Source organism: Gorilla gorilla, chromosome 16 (assembly GCF_029281585.2).
Source record: "Gorilla gorilla gorilla isolate KB3781 chromosome 16, NHGRI_mGorGor1-v2.1_pri, whole genome shotgun sequence".
In the NCBI taxonomy this organism is placed as follows: Eukaryota; Metazoa; Chordata; class Mammalia; order Primates; family Hominidae; genus Gorilla; species Gorilla gorilla.
In genome coordinates this window covers 40,641,607-40,660,839 of record NC_073240.2, presented here as the reverse complement: position 1 = coordinate 40,660,839, position 19,233 = coordinate 40,641,607, and the positions used below count along the sequence as shown (strand labels likewise).

Here is a 19,233-nt window from a genome sequence, read left to right as displayed (position 1 = left end):
TGGATCACAAGGTCAGGAGTTTGAGACCAGTCTGGCCAACGTGGCAAAAGCCCGTCTCTACTAAAAGTACAAAAATTAGCCAGGCATGGTGGTGGGTGCCTGTAATCCCAGCTACTCGGGAGGCTGAGGCAGGAGAATTGCTTGAACCTGAGAAATGGAGGCTGTAGTGAGCCAGTATCATACCATTGCACTCCAGTCTGGGCAACAGAGCAAGACTCTGTCTCAAGAAATTAAAATAAAATAAAAATAATAAAAAAGAACTACAAACTCCCAACAATAACTAGGCTACACGCTTAAATAGAAAATAAGTAACAAAATCAATGGCACCTACAAAAAGACAGTGTTAATGTAAGCACAGGATAAACAAAATGAAGCAGAAACAAAATAAAATGAAAAAAGAGACAAGCATAAGAACCTAAGAACAAAACACTAAAAGTAACTTTAAGAAATAGTAATATCTGCAGGAAGAAAATTAGAAAGCCTCAACAAAAAATAAAAATAGATATACAAATGGTGCTGGGCACGGTGGCTCATGCCTGTAATCCTAACACTTTTGAGAGGTTGAGGCCAGAGGATTGGTTGAGCCCAGGAGTTGAAGACCAGCCTGGCAACATAGCGAGATCTTGTCTCCACAAAAAAATTTCAAAATTAGGCAGGTGCAGTGGTGTACGGCTATAGTCCCAGCTACTCAGGCAGCTTAGGTGGGAGGATCCCTTGAGCTGCGGTGAGCTAAGATTGTGCCACTGCACTCCAGCCTGGGCGACAGAGCACGATGCTGTCTCAAAAAAAAAAAAGAAAAAAAAAATCCAAAAAACAGAAAACAAAAACAAACAGCCCTGGATGGAAAAAGAAACAATCCTGAATGGGAAGTCTAAATACTGTGAAGATATCAATTCTTCCTAAATAAATATGTAAGATTTTTTAAAATCAATAAAAATCCCAGGATGTTTGTTTTGTTTTGACTACGGGAAAGTAATTCTGTACATCTTCTGTAAGAATAAATGGGTGAGAATGGCTGAGAAACAAAAACAATGGAAGATGAAGGGATGGGGAGGGGTAGGATTGACTTGTCGATATTAAAACATTATAAAGATATAATAATTCAAAGAGCGTGGTAGAGATTCAAGAAAAAACAGATGAGTTGAACAGATCATTGACAAATAGAACGTAGTATAGGTAAGCAGTTAAGATGCACTTGAGAATTGCGTTTGCAGCCACCGCTGTACCACCTATAACTCCAGCAGAAGGAGAAGGGGGTAAGTAAGGAGGTCTCTATACCATGGCTTGTATAATACAAAGGAGACTGCCCACAAATCCACAGGTGGTAAAGCTCTTGGCTCACTGCAACCTCCGCCTCCTGGGTTGAAGCCACTGGCTACAGACAGCCGCTTGCAAGACTGCACCTTCTACTGGAGGAGTGAAGAAACCGATCATTTCAGGCCTGGTACTGTGGCATTCTGTGAAATTAGACGTTACCACAAGTCCACTGAACTGATTTGCAAACTCCCCTTCCAGCATCTGGTGAGAGAAATTGCTCAGGATTTTAAAACAGATCCGTGCTTCCAGAGTGCAGCTATTGGTGCTTTGCAGAAGGCAAGTGAGGCCTATCTGGTTGGCCTTTTTGAAAACACCAACCTGTATGCTATCTATCCATGCCAAACATGTAACAATTGTGCTGAAAGATATCCAGCTAGCATGACACATACATGGAGAGCGTGCTTAAGAATCCACTATGGGTCGGGCGTGGTGGCTTAAGCCTGTAATCCCAGCTACTTGGGAGGCTGAGACAGGAGAATCAATTGAACCCGGGAGGCAGAGGTTGCAGTGAGCTGAGGTCACATTATTGCACTCCAGCCTGGGGCAACAAGAGTGAAAGTCTGTCTCAAAAACAAACAAACAAACAAACAAAGAAACAAAAAGAATCCACTATGATGGGAAATTTCATTCCCCCCCCCAAAAAAAATTCTCTTATTATTCCTGATACTTCTGAATGTTAAATATTTTTTTCCCATGGGGTCAAAAGGTATCTACATATATGACTGTGAGTGGAAAAAGAGGGGACAGAAATCATGTATTGGCCGTTTTTCTATTTTCATTCATGTGTGAATTTTTAATATAAATGGAGGGATGTAAAGCATTAATGCAAATCAAAATGTTTCAGTGAACAAGTTTCAGCAGTTTAACTTTCTAATAATTGTAGATAAACCTGTTACATTTTTCTGGATAATGCCAGTATTTGGATTTTTTTAAAAACAAGTAAATTCTTCTCTTTCTTTCTTCTGCTTTCATGTCAGATGGGTAATGTGCTGATGTCCTAACAAGGTTCACAGGTGGCGTATCTCACATGTGTGTGAACACCGATCATCAAGCTTATGAACTATATAGAAGGATCAAAATAAGTACATTTTTTATTGATGGCAACTAAACGGTTTGTAGCATTCTTATCATACAGTAGATTACATCCATTCACTATATTTTTCTTTTCTTTTTTTTTTTTTTGAAGACAGAGTCTAGTTGTCGCCCAGGCTGGAGTGCAATGGCACGATCTTGGCTCACTGCAACCTCCTCCTTCCAGGTTCGAGCAATTCTCGTGCCTCAGACTCCCAAGTGGCTGGGATTACAGGTGCCTGCCACCACACCCGGCTAATTTTTGTATTTTTAGTAGAGACAGAGTTTCGCCATGTTGGCCAGGCTGGTCTCGAACTCCTGGCCTCAAGTGATCCACCTGCCTCATCCTCCCAAAGTCCTGGGATTGCAGGCACAAGACACCACAACTGGCCTCAGTATACTTTTCTAACTGAGTTGTCCTACATGCAAGTACATGTTTTTAATGTTATCTGTCTTCTGTGCACTTCTTGCAAGTTTGCTGTTAATATTAAAATACATTAAACTATTTTTAAACATATAGTTTAAAGAAAGTATTATGAATCACTTCAAGAATTATTATTTAATAAATGTGTTAGGAAAATGTCTAAGAAAAATATACTTAGGCTTTTTTTATAACCTGAATCAAAGTAAGTTCTAGATAAGTTGATTAAAGTGCTAAATAGAAAAAACAAATAAAAAATTTAAAAATTTAGAAAAATAAATTAAAATAAAAAAGGGAATTTAGTTGCATATATTATCTTTAAAAGATTTTAAAAATAAGACAAGAGTTTATATCTTTATGCAAACAGATTAAAGAAAAATACAAATGGTAACCATTTGATGTATATATTATCTTTGATTTAAATACAAATGGTAACTATTTGTATTTAAACAAACTTGAATTTAAACAAATCTGTAGACTCTCAGCATAGGATATAAACAGGAGTTTATAAAATACAAATGGTAACCATTTAGATGCATATATTATCTTTGATTTAAATACAAATGGTATTTAATCTTTGTATTTTTTCTTTAATCTGTTTGCGTAGATATTAACTGTCTTATTTTTAAAATCCTTTAAATCAAAGATAATATATATACATCTAAATGTTTGAATAAAAAAATTTATTCTCTGGCTTTTGCTACTCATTTGGGCATGAGATACTAGTCTTGCACAGGGAAGAAGAAAATAGCTTCTAAAATGCAGTGAACTCCTGTACACCCTAACAAGCTCCAAAAGACCACAGGTGGTTTGGTTAAACAGCTTCTTTTCTCTTCTATTTCTTTAAGACCTGGACTGAGGGCTCTAAGGGACAGTACTGATATGTGTCAGGAGGGAATCACTCATATTTTTCATACTCTCACATGTGTCTACCTTTCTTGAATCAAAGGCTGAGCAAAACTTAAAGATAAGTTTGTAGGCAGAGACAGATAAAACCTACAGTAGTTTGCAATCCTCCAGGCTGGCCATGCACACAGACATCGACAAGGGCATCTCACCTCCTGCTCTTCTTTCCGCTTGGCCTCCAACAGCCTCTGCTGCTCCTCCTGAGCCCGCCTTTCCAGCATTTCTTCATGAAAAGACTTGGGAGGGGGCTTGTTATGCTCGCTGAGAAATGACTGCACATGGTAAGCCAGTTCAAAGATCATCACCTAAACATGTAAACAAAAATCAACCACAAATGATCAAATAATGGGAAGGCCCAAACAGGAGAGGCTACAGAACAGGAAAGCAAACCAGCAGTCAGAGGCCCACTTAGAATGCCATTATTCATTTTGATATGACATATTCTGAATTTGGTATATGATAGAATCACAGCAGGAAAAAGCTTTTAAAGGGCCCATTGCATTGTGTTATTATCAAGACAGATCATTACCTAGGTAAATAAAAAGTTTCACTTTTCTTTTATAGACCTATTCAACTTATTGGCATTTTCTCTATAATAAATCCAATAAAATATATTTCTTTAGAAATAAATCTGACAAAACATTTAAGACTGCATGAAAGTAAAAGCTATCTTCCCAACTAGAAAACCTGTCTACATAATGAGAGTTGGGCAGAGAATACTCATTGCTAACATCAGAGCTTTTTCTGTCTACCCAGCATACTTAAAATATTGTTGGGAGTACAGAGGCAAATATTTAAAGGCCTTATTATCTCCTTGTTAGTAACTGGTCAATAAAAAGCTGATAAATACTTAGAAAGTATTTTATTTCCACTTAGAGAAGCAGTCACAGATAGAATGTGGAAGAAAAAGGTCTCCCTTTCACACATTCTTTATGTGAACATAGGAAGCCCCTTTCCCTTACCCACAGGAGACATAAATCATACTTAGGTTGATAAATCAATAGAACAAAGGTTTCTGAGACCCTCCCTGACTGGTTACCCAACCCCAAAGAGGTAAAGAGTGCCGATCCTTTGGCGGATGAGGAACGTAACATTGAGTTTTTTTTCTCAGTTACAATGAAGCAATTTTAAAATTCTTATTTTCATTATATGTTTGAAACCTTTTCTAAAGGGCCTTAACAGGGTGGTAAATAATAATAGAAGTCATTGTACCCAAAAATATAAAGTTAGTTCATTTGGTATCCTGCCTTTCTCTCAGGGAGCAAATGCAAAGAAAGCACAGCTCTTGCTGGGTGATGTTAATGCATTTTTTCTTACACCAGAAGCTGTGGCATTTACTGGATATATTTCACTTTACAGTCAGAAACACTAGTCTACAGTCTAAGAGGCAGGTTATTCTAAGAAAAGCTCTTCTAATGAAAGCTGGGGAAAGTAGGCAATTTCTATCATGTCAAACAGAAACCACTTCTAAACCAAAAAGGAGGCAGGAGCCAAGCTGTGGAGGGTTTTTCTTTTGCTGTTCTATTTACTTTAGTAGAGTTTTCTGTACAAATCAATCTGATAAACCTTCTAAGACTGGATGAAAAGAACTACTTTCCAAACTGACTCTTGCCTCCTACTCCCCTGGTGCTACAGGGCTCACTGGCCTCCCTCAGACCTCTGCTTAAGTCTTGGAGGCCTCTCCTGAACGCCTTGTAAAGAACAGCCACTCCACTGTCACACTCTCTAGACCCCTCACCCTGATTTTCTTCATGGCACTTATAACTGCCTGATTGGTTGTGCAGTTATTTGACTGCTTTCTGTCTGTTCCCTTCCCAGTGTAGCCCACGGTGTGGTTTGCTCACTGTGGTTTTCCCAGTGCTGGAATAGCACTTGACACATGGTACACAGACAATAAATATTTGTTGAATAAATTAATAAAAAAATAAACTTTGGCTTTACAAATTTGAAAAAATAGAGTATACTTAAGTTTACTTTTACATGACAAAGAGCTGTGTATAGATTAAAAATCATTCATAAGCAATTGGAAGTGCTTAAGAACAAGCTGTTTTTGAGTACTTATTTCCATTCAAATAATTAAATGACTCCTAGTTTTAAAAGGCAAGTATCAGTGAATGCCATACCATGATGAATCCCTATGCCATGCTTTAGTACCTAATTATACTCTATTTTACTTGAAAATAAAAAAAATTCTTTAGAATTATGTCTATTTTAGACTTTCCAGTACTCCAGACTTAATGGAAACGAATTTTAGATAAACAAGAAGAGTGATTTGCACAGTGCCTTCCCATGTTTAACACCCATTCAAATCTCATTATATGACGATGACTCAGATGAACGCTAGCACAGGCGGCCCTCTGAGACATGGCAGGTTCAGTTCCAGACCACTTCAGTAAAGCAAATGTCACAATAAAGCGAGTCACACAAAGTTTTTGGTTTCCCAGTGCATATAAAAGTTATGTTTACACTATATGGTAGTCTATTAAGTGTGAAATACCATTATGTCTGTAGAAATCAATGTATATACCTTAATTTTAAAATACTTCATTGCTAAAAAATGCTAATGATCATCTGAACCTTCAGGACGTCATAATCTTTTTGCAGACAGAGGGTTTTGTCTTGATGATGGCTGCTGACTGATCAGGGTGGTGGCTGGTGAAGGCTGGGGTGGTTGCGGCAATTTCTTAAAAGAAGACAAAAATGAAGTTGCTGCATTGATTGACTCTTCCTTTCATGGAAGATTTCTCTGTAGCATTCAATGCTGTTTGATAGCCTTTGAGTCACACTTGAACTTCTTTCAAAGTTGGGGTCAATCCTCTCCAACCCTGCTGCTGCTTCAAAACAAAGTTTATGAAATATTCTAAATGCTCGATTGTCATTTCAACAATGTTCACAGCATCTTCAGGAACCACTCCAGAAACCACTTTCTCTCCTAATCTATAAGAGGCAACTAATCATCTGTTAAAGTTTTATCATGAGGTTGCAGCAATTCAGTCACATCTTCAAGCTCCACTTCTAATTCTAGTAATAGACTTCTTGATATTTCCGTCAATTCTGCAGTTACTTCTTCCAGTGAAGTCTTGAACCCCTCAAAGTCATCCATGAGGGTCAGAATCATATTCCAAACTCCTGTTCATGTTCATGTTTTGACCCCTTTCCATGAATCATGTATTTAATGGCATCTGGAATGGTGAATCCTTTCCAGAAGGTTTTCCATTTACTTTGCTAAGACACATCAGATCAAATGAATCACTATCTATGGCAGCTATAAGCTTGTAAAATGTATTTCTTAAATAATAACACTTGAAAGTCAAAATTACTCCTTCATCCATGGGCTGCAGAATGGATGTTGTGTTAAGAGGCATGAAAACAACATTAATCTCCTTGTACATCTCCATCAGAATTCTTGGGTGACAATGAGCAATAATATTTTAAAGGGAATCTTTTTTTTCAGGGCAGCAGGTCTCAACAATGATCTTAAAATACTCAGTAAACCCTGCTGTAACAGATGTGCCATCATACAGGATTTGCCTTTCCATTTATAGAGCACAGGCAAAGGAGATTTAGCATAATTCTTAATGGTCCTAGAACTTTGGGCATGGTAAGTGAACACTGGCCTCAACTTTTGAAAAGTCAGCCAGCTGTATTAGCTCCTAACAAGCGAGTCAGTCTGTCCTTTCATAAGGCTTTGAAGCCACACATTGACTTCTCCTCTCTAGCTGTGAAAATTCTAGATGGCACCTTCTTCCATATAAGACTGTTTCATCTACACTGAAAATCTGCAGCTACCTTCAACAATTATCTTACGTTTCTCCGCGTAACTTGCTGAAGCTTCCTCATGAGCACATGCTGCTTCACCTTGCACTTTTACGTTATGAAGGTGGCTTCTTTCCTTAAACCTCATGAACCAATCTCTGCTACCTTTTCACTTTTCTTCTGCAGCTCCCTCATCTCTTCTCAGCATTCACAGAATTGAAGAGAGTTAGGGCCTTGATCCAGATTATGCTTTGGCGTAAGGGAATGTGGTGGCTAATTTGATCTTCTTTCCAGCAAACTGTTACTGTCGGGGCAAACTGGGTAAGAGGTATATATAAATATATAATTATCTCAAAATAAAAATTTAAATCAGACTGGGTGTGGTGGCTCGGGCCTGTAATCCTAGCACTTTGGGAGGCTGAGGAAGGAAGATTGCTTGAGCCAGGAGTTTGGGACCAGCCTGGACAAGATGGTGAGACTTTGTCTTTCAAAAAAAAAAAAAAAAAAAAATTTAAATCACAAAACAAAAATCCAAGAAACCAGAGGTTTCTCTGGAGCTGAATTTTCCATATAACTTCACGTTACTTTTCAGTTAGACACTGGAATCCCCTTGTACTAGAAAGAACTTTGGAATCATTCCCAAGGCCTAGTTTTTTATCCAGGCTGTTCTACACTCACTTTCTAAATCTCATCAATCACTGAAGTTCTTGGAAGCAGCAACTTAAATGGACACAATTTCTACAACTAAAAGGCATTCCATGGACTGTACTATGACCCATCGTGTTATGAAAAGCAAGTAAAAATCTGTCCAGTTACTTTCCGTGAGATGAATGGTTATCTTTGGTTATGTCTAATAAAAGTCTGAAACAGACATGGAAGCCAAGGGCACCACTTCTCAGTTTTCACATAAAGAGATCGTTGGCCGGGTGCGGTGGCTCACGCCTGTAATCCCAGCACTTTGGGAGGCCAAGGCGGGTGGACCACGAGGTCAGGAGATTGAGACCATCCTGGCTAACACGGTGAAACCCCGTCTCTACTAAAAATACAAAAAAAATTAGCCGGGCATGGTGGTGGGTGCCTGTAGTCCCAGCTACTCGGGAGGCTGAGGCAGGAGAATGGCGCGAACCCGCGAGGCGGAGCTTGCAGTGAGCCGAGATTGTGCCATTGCACTCTAGCCTGGGTGACAGAGCAAGACTCTGCCTCAAAAAAAAAAAAAAAAAAAGAGATCGTTAAACATAAGCTGCCAGGCAAAAACACTGAGTGATTTTACACAAAAGTGGGGCAAAGAAGCGTTATACTTCGAGGGAATTGGTCTGGCCTAAGGAAAGCACAGTCATACTCTGCCTCCAGAAGACACTTAGTCTTGCCTTCCACAGAGAGTTGTGCCACCCAGGAGAGAACTCATATGTAGATCCTAATGTTCAGAAGATTAAAAAAGAATGAGTACTGCACTCAGTGTAAATGCTCAGGTATATGACAGACATTGAAGGAGTAGAGTGTGTCACTAATTATTGAGAAAGAAAACAACAAATTCCTCTGATATGCAAAGGGGAGAGGTGGTCCGAAATTGCTTCTCTGCCCACATTTTCCAACAAAAAGGTTCAAGTCATGATGCAAGATCCAAAGCATACAAAAAGTATGGCTGGGTTCACATCAACTGTTTTCAGAAAAATTCTTCTTCTTTTCTTTTTTTTAAGAGAGAGGGTCTTGCTCTATGGCCCAGGCTGGAGTGAAGGGGTGTGATCATAGCTCACTGTAGCCTCAAACTCCTGGGCTCACGCAATTCTCCCACCTCAGCCTCCTGAGCAGCTTGCACTATAGGCATACACCACTACACCCAGTTAATTTTTTTAGAGACAGGTGCTCGCCATTTTGCTCAGGCTGGTCTCAAACTTCTGGGCTCAAGTGATCCTCCCACCTCAGCCTCCCCAAGTGCTGGAATTACAAGTGTGAGCCACCATGTCTAGCAGTTTTCAGAAACTTTCTTCAGCATCAATAGTACCATCTATAGACTACAAATTTCATTAATCCTATTAAATAAATAAAAATCACAATGTTCCCTTTTGTAGAACCAATAAAACACAAAACATGCTACTCAAAATTGGATTTGAGGTGTAATGGGGAAGTTTACTGTCTTCTTTTAATTCCAGTTTAACAAATCTTACCTCCCCACAGTGTTTCTTGGCCAGTTCTTCTAGGCGAGATTTTAACAAATTGACACTTTCATTTGATAGACCTTTGGCATTTTTTAACTCTATTTCAGGAACTCTGGAAAAGGCAAAAAAAAAAAAAAAAAAAAAAAGAGTTACTCCAGAAAGTATAGCCTGTTTGCATTAATATTTGCTAAACTGAAAGCACTCTGGGCCCAAGGCCCTTAATCTCAAAGGGACTTCAACCATATCCCTGCAACTCCAGTTGACAGTGGAGTCACCTGCATCCTACAGGGAAGAAGTGGGCTGGCCAAAGCCTTCTGTCTGGGCTGTTAGACTTACTGGGCTTGACCCCTGTATCTAATTTCAGCTTTACAATCTGATTAAAATTTCCCAACATCAATTACTATTTATTTCCTATAATTTGACCTGGATCCCTAACTCTGAGTTCTTCACCTTAAAAAAAAAAAAATCATTCCAGTTCTGCAGCTGACTCTAGCCTAGTAACTTAACCATGTGCTCCTTTGTATGGTAATTCTCTACCCTAGCTTGCAGCCAATGAGAATTAACCTAGCTCTGACAGCTCACTGGCAAGGCCAAGCGCTCTGCACTCAGGTGTGCTCTAGCATAAAGCAGAACAAGAATAACTAGGTGCGTGGAGCCCTGGTGATCCCTCTAGTATTCCCACAACACACTACTGCATCCCAATCACTCATTCTGATCGAAACCAGGTGGAAATGCTCACTTCTTGTGTATAAATACATCTAGTCATGCACACTCTCTGCAACTCTGCCTAGAGCTCATCTAAGTCAACATTTTCAACTCAAAGACATTACACAACCAGCCCTCGGGTTTCATTTTATTCCCGACCAATAAATATCCAATAACAACTCTCTCAGATTAAATAGGAGTTACTTAATTTTACTGAAGAGATGATGACTCATCACTTTTTACCAAGCATTTCTGAGCAATTCATGGCATTTAACCAGTGAAGTCTTGAGTATGCACTTATCTATGCATTCTCTCAATGCTTCAGTATGAAAGGGTGCTATGATCATTATCTATTTCTATAGATAGAAATCTGAGAGAAAGTAGTCTATATGAGGGAAAGAACAGAAAAACAAACCATACAGTCCTGACTCTATGTATGGAATCCTGGGTTAGATTCCTCCCCAAAAAGCTGGGATGGGGCTGAAATTTCTAGAATTCCTCCCCAAAGGTCTGGGATGGGGCTGAAATTTCCAGAATTCCAGAATCTAACCCGGGAGTCTCTCTCTCACAGTGGCACCCAGGACTATTCTGCAGAAAAGCAATGTTTTCCTGTACCACATTCAAAAGGATAAGAATATTACCCCAAATTAAGATTTTTGTCATAATTTAAAAAATAAGTAATCATAATATAGCAATATTAACAGAATGGTGAAAAATTCATCAATGATGCTAATTAAACTTCAAAAAAAATTCTAATGTTCTCTTTATTTCCTTGCTATATAATTCATAGTTTATGTAGCTGATATTATAATGTTTGCTTTCTAACTTTTTATAAGCATTTCCATGTTAAAAGCAATCATCCCATAATATTTTTATCAAGTGGACACATTAAGATTTACCTGAATAGTTATCTAGTGCCATGATTCTTAACCAGGGGTGATTTTGGCCCCAGGGGATATCTGTCAACATCTGGAGACTTTTTTTGGTTGCCACAACCTGGGGAGAAATGTACTCCCGACATCTAGCAGACAGAGGTCAGGGATGCTACTAAATATCCCACAATGCCCAGGAAGGCCCCCACAACAAAGAGTTATCTGCCCACATGTCAGTAGTGCCAAGGTGGAGAAACCTCACTCTAGTATTTGACATTTAGATTGCTTCCAATGTCTTTGCTTTCACAAATAATGCTATAATTAATATTTTAGCACTTATATAACATTATAGCACTTATACCTTTTTCTTTATTTTGATTTTTCAAGAATAAACACTTTGACTTCTTGAGGCTATGGTATAATAAAAAAATATATATTTGATATTTGACCCCTGTTCCTGGCACAGAGATCCTATCACCCTTGGAATTTCCTGAGCAACAGGGGTGAGAGGAGCATCTTATGTTTTTCATAACAAACCCCTTCCAACCATACCGGAGTTAGTACTCATGAGGGAACTCTGGTCAGTACCTGGATAGCTTCAGGATCAGGACTGGTCACCAGAAAAACCAAGCCTTGATTACAGGGTGAGAAATTTCAGCCCCATCCCAGATCTTTAGGGAGGAGTAGGGGGCTGAAGATCAAGTTCAATCACCAGTGGCCAAAGATTTAATTAATCAATCATCTCTACATAATGAAACCTCCATAAAAACCCCTAAATGACAGGGTTCAGGGAGATTCTTGGTTGAAGAACACAGGGAGGTGCTGGGAGGGTGCCAGGCCTGGAGAGGGTATGGGAGCTCTGTGCCTCTTCCCACACACCTTACCCTTCATAATACTTCCATGTGGCTATTCCAGAGCCGTATTCTTTACAACAAACTGGTAAATGTAACTCACAGAAACTGAGTTCTGTGATGCATTCTAGCAATTATCGCAACTTAGGAGGGGGTGGTGGAAACCCCTAAATTTATAGCCAGTTATAAATACTGGCTATAAATGGTCAGAAGTACTGGGACTTGCAACTAGCATCAGAAATGGAGGCAATCTTGTGGAACTGGGTCCTTAATCTGTGGGGTCTTTGCTAACTACAGATAGTGTCAGAATTGAACTGAATTACTGGACACCCACACGGTATCAGAAAAGGCATCATGTATTTGGTGTCAGGAAAAAAAAAACAACCTAGAGAGGCACTGTCTTAATTTCCTTTCATACATTTTAAATTATCTTTTTCATTAATGTTTTATAATTAACGTTTCGTTAATTAATATTTTTATAGTATGTATAGTATACCTACTATAATACTCTCAGGACAGTTTTGGGGGCCAAGAATGGTTACTGACTTCAAGGAGCTCAATTTTGACCTATCTGTCTTTTCATATCCTCCCTATCACTTCTTAGGATAATAAATTCCATAAATTTACCACCCACTGTGTAAAGCAGAGTTTCCTTTTACTTGTCCCTTTCTGTCTCAAAAACCTTCACTGGTTCCCCATACAATAATTTCAAACTACTTAACGCCATCCAGGCCAACCTGCCTTTCCATGTGGGATGAGTGGGGAAAGATTACACCAAATAGACATGCTTAAGTGCTGATAGCTAACACTTTGGCTCTAACTAGTTTTTCTCAACCAGAGGTGACATCGCCTTCAGAGGGAGTCTGGAAATATGTAGGTTATTTGGTTGTTTCAATGCCTGGAGGACACTCGTGGCATTGGTAGGTGGGGGCCAGGGATGCTAAACGTACTGCAGTGCACAGCACAGCCCTGCACGATGGACACTCGCCAGCAGTGCCCCATTGAGAGGCAGGACAGCTCCAAATACTCTCCCTCACTCTAGGCAGCGAAAGGTCATCAGAGGCACAGACTTGCTGAATTTCTAATACCAGCCACACTCTAACTATGCAAGGGCTTTCAGCAGTCACCATGCCTTTATTGTTTTCTTCCAAATTTTTCCTCTTCCTAACTTATGAAGAAATAAACAAAAGTTAACACATCAGAGGAAGCAAAATAGTCACTGGGCAAATATAAGTATCTGTAGTGACAATTCTATAACTATGAACAGGCTTAAAATGAGACAGGTTTCATGAAAACATCTACTGCTGATGTAGTTTTGTTGAAATAGAGGAAATGAAATTTTATGTGGAATGGGAGCAGGAAGGAGAAAATACTACGAATTTCAATCTGTTTCTATGTTGTCAAAACAGAAAACTGAAACCACGTCAAAGCTATTTATAAACGTACTCACACATCTGGATAGGTAGGTGGGCATTTAACCCTCAAATCCACTTTTACATATACTTCTTCACCAGTTAGGCCTTGAGGGTACAAAACTAAATTGATTTCAGGGGGCTCTTTGACCTAAAAGAGGAAAAACAAAAAAAATTTTTTTCATAGCTGTAGAGCCAATCATTAATGATTAAGATAATGATCATTTTAGATCAAAAGTTCTACTTTAAAAATATTTGTAATTATATTTTACATAGATAATCTGGCATACTTTCCAAAAGCATGATTTAAAAACAAAACCTAAGCCAGAGAAAATGCACTTTCCTTTTTTAAGTTATCTAAGGAATGAACCAAAATGTTCCACTCAGCTTCCATTCGTTCAGATGTTACTGAGTTATTATGCCTGGGTGCTCTCCTGGAAGCTGGGAGTGCAGGTGTAAATTTAGACAGACACAGTCCCAACCAGCTGATACAAACTAGAAGACGAGTGATTTCAAATAGTGATGAGTGCTGTAAAGAAAACAAAGCAGACTAGAGGGACATAGTGGTGGGCGAGGAGAAGGTATCTGGACAGGTAGGTCAGTGAAGGACTCTGCGAGCAGGGGAGATTTGAATTGAGATCTGAATACTGAGATATTAACAAATGAAAACCCTTGACAAGGAGAGAATTGCGTATGTTTTCAATCAACTACTTTTCACCAAATCGCGAAATACCCTTGTTCTTCAATTTAGATACACTTTTTCCAAAGTGGATTTGAAGTAGTTCATATTATATGTATATAATGAAAAAGGGGAGTCTGAGAGAAAAAACAATGGCTGAGCGCTCCCATGGTCCAGGCACCTTACCAACTTTGCAAGGCAGGTGCCATCTCCATTTTACAGATACAGAAGCTCAGGCTCAGGGAGTTTTACATTCTTGCCTACAGATAGATACACAGGGACAGAGCTGGGATTCAAACCCAGCCTTAACTCCAAACCCTGTCTCCTCCCATAAGCCATTCTTTTATTATGCCATCCTAAGTTGCTGGGATTGAGCCTTGATTTTTTTCTCTGAATGTCCTGGCAGGCAGGGCAAAAAGAGAAACATGGTATCATCAGAAAAGAGAAAGCCTAAAAATTATTTTAGGGAAGCCAAGTACTTAGCAACACTAGATTCTAACAGAAATTTATAACGTGAACCTTACAAGGAGTACCATATAATAAACACTGTACTCTTCTACTATGTGTACAAAATTTGTAAGATCAGTTCTTATATGGCTTTATAATAATCCTTGATAAATGTGTGGGTCCTTCCATAAAGCATAATTCTGCGAATGTGGTCCCAGGAAGGGTTAAGCACTCTTTGGTCCACGGGCCTTTCATCCACTCATTCACCCATCACACATCCATCACCCATATTTGTTAAGCACTGACTCTGTGTCAGGCACTGTGCTTAGCCCACGGAGGTGAGAACACAGATATGGTTCCAGCTCTCATGGAACTTCAGTCTGGTGGGGGAAAACAAACATAATAAACACATAAGTACAAGTTTAGAGAGTGCCGTTGAAGAGATGACGTGGTGCTCTCCTTAGTAAATGACTTGGGGTGTGAGGGTATATACTTAAATGTGGTTATCAAAGAAGAACTATCTGAGGACGTAGCATTGAAGCTGAGACAAGCCAAGAGACCAAGCATTCCAGACAAGGAAAAAAAGAGACTTGAAATACATTTGAGAATTATTTCATTCAGTAACAATTTTTGAAAGTTTTTTGTTTGTTTTACCAGGCACTGGGCTTGTACGAATGGCATTTCAAATGAGTGGAAGACACTGAAAAATTCAATTGCCTATATTTGTCTAGCTGCCCAGCTGGAGGAGGAGGGATGCACAAGGGGAGGTGGCCTAGGCCCATACTTCGATGGAACGAAGAACTTAAAAAAAAAAACCTACTTATATCTTTATTTGATGAAAATTTAAAAACGAAGTCATGAACAAGTTAAAAGTAAACTTTGATGAATTTGGCTTTTAGTAACATTGGAACAGAGGGGGAAAAAAACCCCACAGGGACCATAAAACAAAAAAAAGGTCATTTTGACTCTATCAACATTTTTTAAATCACATAAATTACGTAAATAAATGCATATGATTAGGAGAAAAATACATGCATTATATGACCCAAAATGCTAATTTTCTTAAGATATTTAGCTCTTACAAATAAACAAGAAAATGGACCACAGAGTAGAAAAATAAACCAAAGAGTATGAGCAGTTCACAGAAAAAGAAAAATCAATGGTTTGTAAACAAAGGTGTTCTAGATAATTTATAAATAAAAATTAAAATGAGATATGTTTCATTTATGTGGCAAAGATGAAAAAGTCTAACATATATAGTATTGTTGAAGATAAAGGAAAACAAACACCACCATACACTACTGGGGGATCCAGGGATTGAAGCAAGTTTTTTGGAGGGATGTTTCCAAAAGCTATCAAATTATAAATGAGCAGACCTTTTGCTGCTGTGGATAGCTAGCCAAAATAAGTTAGTAATTTGTAACTATCTATAAATTATAGATACTTTAAACTAGCAGTGTCTAAACTTTTTACAAATGCAAAAGTTTTTAGCATGCACCTCAAAATGTTATTTATAAATGATATACATATGCTACTAAACTGAAATTTATATTACAACACATCCCCACTAAAAGAAGTTGAACAAAAAATCTAACCTGAATTTATTGGCAGCAATTTAGCCTGAACTGACAGGAGGTTAGTTATAGTGTTTATTTGTTCAGTGTGAAATTTGAGTATTTCTATGTTTCATTGTGTTTGATTTTCGATGCTGCCCCAGACACTGAGGAAGGTATTAGGTAATGTGTGGAATGTGCACACATAAACGTGAACAGAAGCACTTCTGAATTCTGAAACCCATCAAGTCTCAAGAGTTTTGGATAAAAGGCTGGGCACGGTGGCTCACACCTGTAATCCCAGCACTTTGGGAGGCGAGGCGGGAGGACTTGAGGTCAGGAGTTCGAGATCAGCCTGGCCAACATAATGAAACTCCGTCTCTACTAAAAATACAAAAATTAGTCAGGTGTGGAGGCGGGCACCTGTAATCTCAGCTGCTCAGGAGGCTGAGGCACAAGAATCGCTTGAACCTGGGAGGTGGAGGTTGCAGTGAGCCGAGATTGCACCACCGCACTCCAGCCTGGGCGACAGAGAGAAACTCCCTCTCAATAAAGAGTTTTGGATAAAGGATTTTGGACCTGCATCACTTTTCCCTGGCAAATAGCAGGTGATAATAAGTGCTTGTTGAATGACTAAACTCTGATTCATCCTTGAGACCATCAATTATTTGCCTGCCAGGCCTATGAATGTGTTGAGGCCATTTGCCCTATGTACAATAGGCCACAGACAGCTGTTTAAATTCTTCTGCCTGCCTTCTATAGTTTTTGCTTCGGTTTGTCTAGTATTCCATCTTGTTATGAAAGCCACCAGCTATAAATTCTTGGGGTTATCAATATCCCTACCTAAAAGAAGTTGCTTTTTCTCTTCCATTTTTCTGCAGCCCTAGAAGCAGACAACTAAGTTTGTATAAAGTAAACAAACTAGTTCAGAATGAAGCCTTAGGGGCTTTGTGTTGAGTGCCATGTACACTTTGAGACACCTATTTTGGCTGCTTCTTGGGCCTATTTCCTGATTCTCACGGTTTGGGAAGATAGAAGTTGCCCAGTCACCAACTTCTCTGTCATGTTAAGGGGAATAATTTATATTTTTACTATTTCAGGTTAAAAATAACTTCATATTATTAAGCATTAGAAAAGTAAGCTCCCTGAGGGCAAGGATTTTTGTCTGTTTTGCCCACAGCTGTATTCCTAATGCCTAAAACAAATATTTAATGAAGGAAGAAGCACCCTGAGTTTGAGAGAGAATATTTTGTCCTGATAGCTCCAGAAGATGGTATTTCTTGAGGAAATCCTGGATGTGTAGATAAAGCAGATGTTGTGAAATGCCAGAGTTAAAAGCAGATGAAGAGGCCAGGCGCGGTGGCCCACACCTGTAATCCCAGCGCTTTCAGAGGCCAAGGTGAGAGGATTGCATGAGCTCAGGAACTTGATACCAGCCCGGGTAACAGAGCAAGACTCTGTCTCTACAAAAAATTAAAAAAATTAACCAGGTGTAGTGGCATGTGCCTGTAGTCCCAGGTACTTGACAGGCTGAGGCAGAAGGATTGCTTGAGAATAGGCTGCAGTGAGCCGTGGTCATGCCCCTGCACTCCAGCTTGGGAGATAGAGCAAGACCCTGTCTCAAAAAGAAAAAAAAAAAAAAAAAAGCAGATGAAGTTAGAACTATGTTTTAAATGATAATATGATAATATTCAGAAATAGTTTGGTAGATCAACTCTTCAAGGATGGGGAAAAAACTGTCAGTATAAATACTTTATAACGTGCCTTAATTTCCAGACAAAAAGGCAAAATATTATTTTAAACAAAATGCCATTTTAAAAGGTCTAGAGCTAGAGCAAGCTGGTCTAACCCGAGGCCCATGGGCCACTTTGAATGTGGCCCAACACGCATTCGTAAACTTTCTTAAAACATTGAGGTTTTTTTGCGAATTTTTTTTTTTTTTTAGGTCATCAGCTATCCTTAGTGTTAGTGTATTTTGTGTGTGGCCCAGGGAAGCTAAAAGATTGGACACTCCTTCTCTAGACTCAGTCTAGAACCCTCTCTCTATTACAGCTAAGATGAATGTGTGCTTTATTCTGAGCTAAATGTCTTAGAGGAAGGTGCAGAGGTATGGAAAGTTCCTCCATACCGGAAAACACAGTGAGGATGCCTGGGGAGTACAGAGGGAATTATGTGGGGTGCAGATTTGAATGCATGGATGAGACTTGAGAATTCTGATTGAGGACGTAAGGCCTGTGCGAGCGCCCAAAAAGCGTTCTCAGAACAAAGTAGCAACGGGCGCGTACGAATGTGCTGTTGTATCATCCGCTAGGGCTTTCAGAGGGGAAAAAGGACAAGGTTGGAAGGAGGCAGTTATGTTATAGGATGTAGGCAGAAATAAGAAGCAGTGCCAGGTAAGAGGGAGGAATCCAGGGGGATTCCTCTGGGGAAATCATGGGGAAAGGGCTGTAGAAGAATTCGGCCTAGGTGGGATTCTGGAGACCAGCTGCAGGTGCAAGGACTAAAGTGAGCATGGGTGGAACCTAAGGGATGAAAAGACTGCAGGATCCTAAAGGGGCGGCCCAATCTGGAAGTGTCCGGGCTTTGGCCCAGGGCCCGGGGAGGCCAGGGCACGCCAGCCCGGGCCTGACAAGCCACGTTCCTACCAGTCCGCAAGCGTCCGGCCGCAGGTCTTGGAAGTCCGCGCCGTAGATGGCCTCCAGGGCCTGTAGCTCGTGGTCCTGTCGTTGCGGGTAGCTCTCCGGAGGCTCGTCCCGGCCGCGCCCGGGGGCCCCACGGCCCCCAGCCATGGCAACGCTGCGCCCAAGGCAGGGCGGCCTTGCCTGGGCGGCGGTGGGCCCCCGGCAGCCTGCGGGGCGGGGCTCCGCGCTGGGGACGGGCTATGGGCGGGGCTCCACGCTGGAAACGGGCTCGTGGGCGGGGTTCCGCGCCGGGGACGGGCCGTAGGCGGGACTCCGCGCGGGAGACGGACTCGTGGGCGGGGCTCGGCGCTGCCGGGCAGGGCTAGGCTCGCGGGATGGGCCGTGGGCGGAGCTCCGCGCCGGGAGCTAGCTCCGGAGGCTCCAGAAGCCCAGGCGAAGGAAGAAG

General features: G+C 40.3%; 1 protein-coding gene and 1 non-coding gene across 2 annotated transcripts in view; both read right to left on the bottom strand.

Annotated features, from left to right (window-relative positions):
• EIF2AK4 (eukaryotic translation initiation factor 2 alpha kinase 4) overlaps positions 1 to 19,016 on the bottom strand; it is a 101,440-nt gene extending 82,424 nt beyond the window's left edge. The window contains exons 1-4 of the mRNA XM_019010832.4: positions 18,792 to 19,016; positions 13,506 to 13,618; positions 9,637 to 9,739; positions 3,868 to 4,020 (exon numbers count right to left, since the gene is read on the bottom strand). Coding sequence (XP_018866377.3) covers positions 3,868 to 4,020; positions 9,637 to 9,739; positions 13,506 to 13,618; positions 18,792 to 18,935 — 513 coding nt within the window. The 5' untranslated portion in view covers positions 18,936 to 19,016. The remainder of the gene's footprint in view (positions 1 to 3,867; positions 4,021 to 9,636; positions 9,740 to 13,505; positions 13,619 to 18,791) is intronic.
• Positions 2,289 to 2,391, bottom strand: LOC115930972 (small nucleolar RNA U13). The gene has a single exon (XR_004067552.1). It is a non-coding gene; the product is annotated as a small nucleolar RNA U13 (small nucleolar RNA).
• Positions 19,017 to 19,233: the final 217 nt, after the last annotated feature.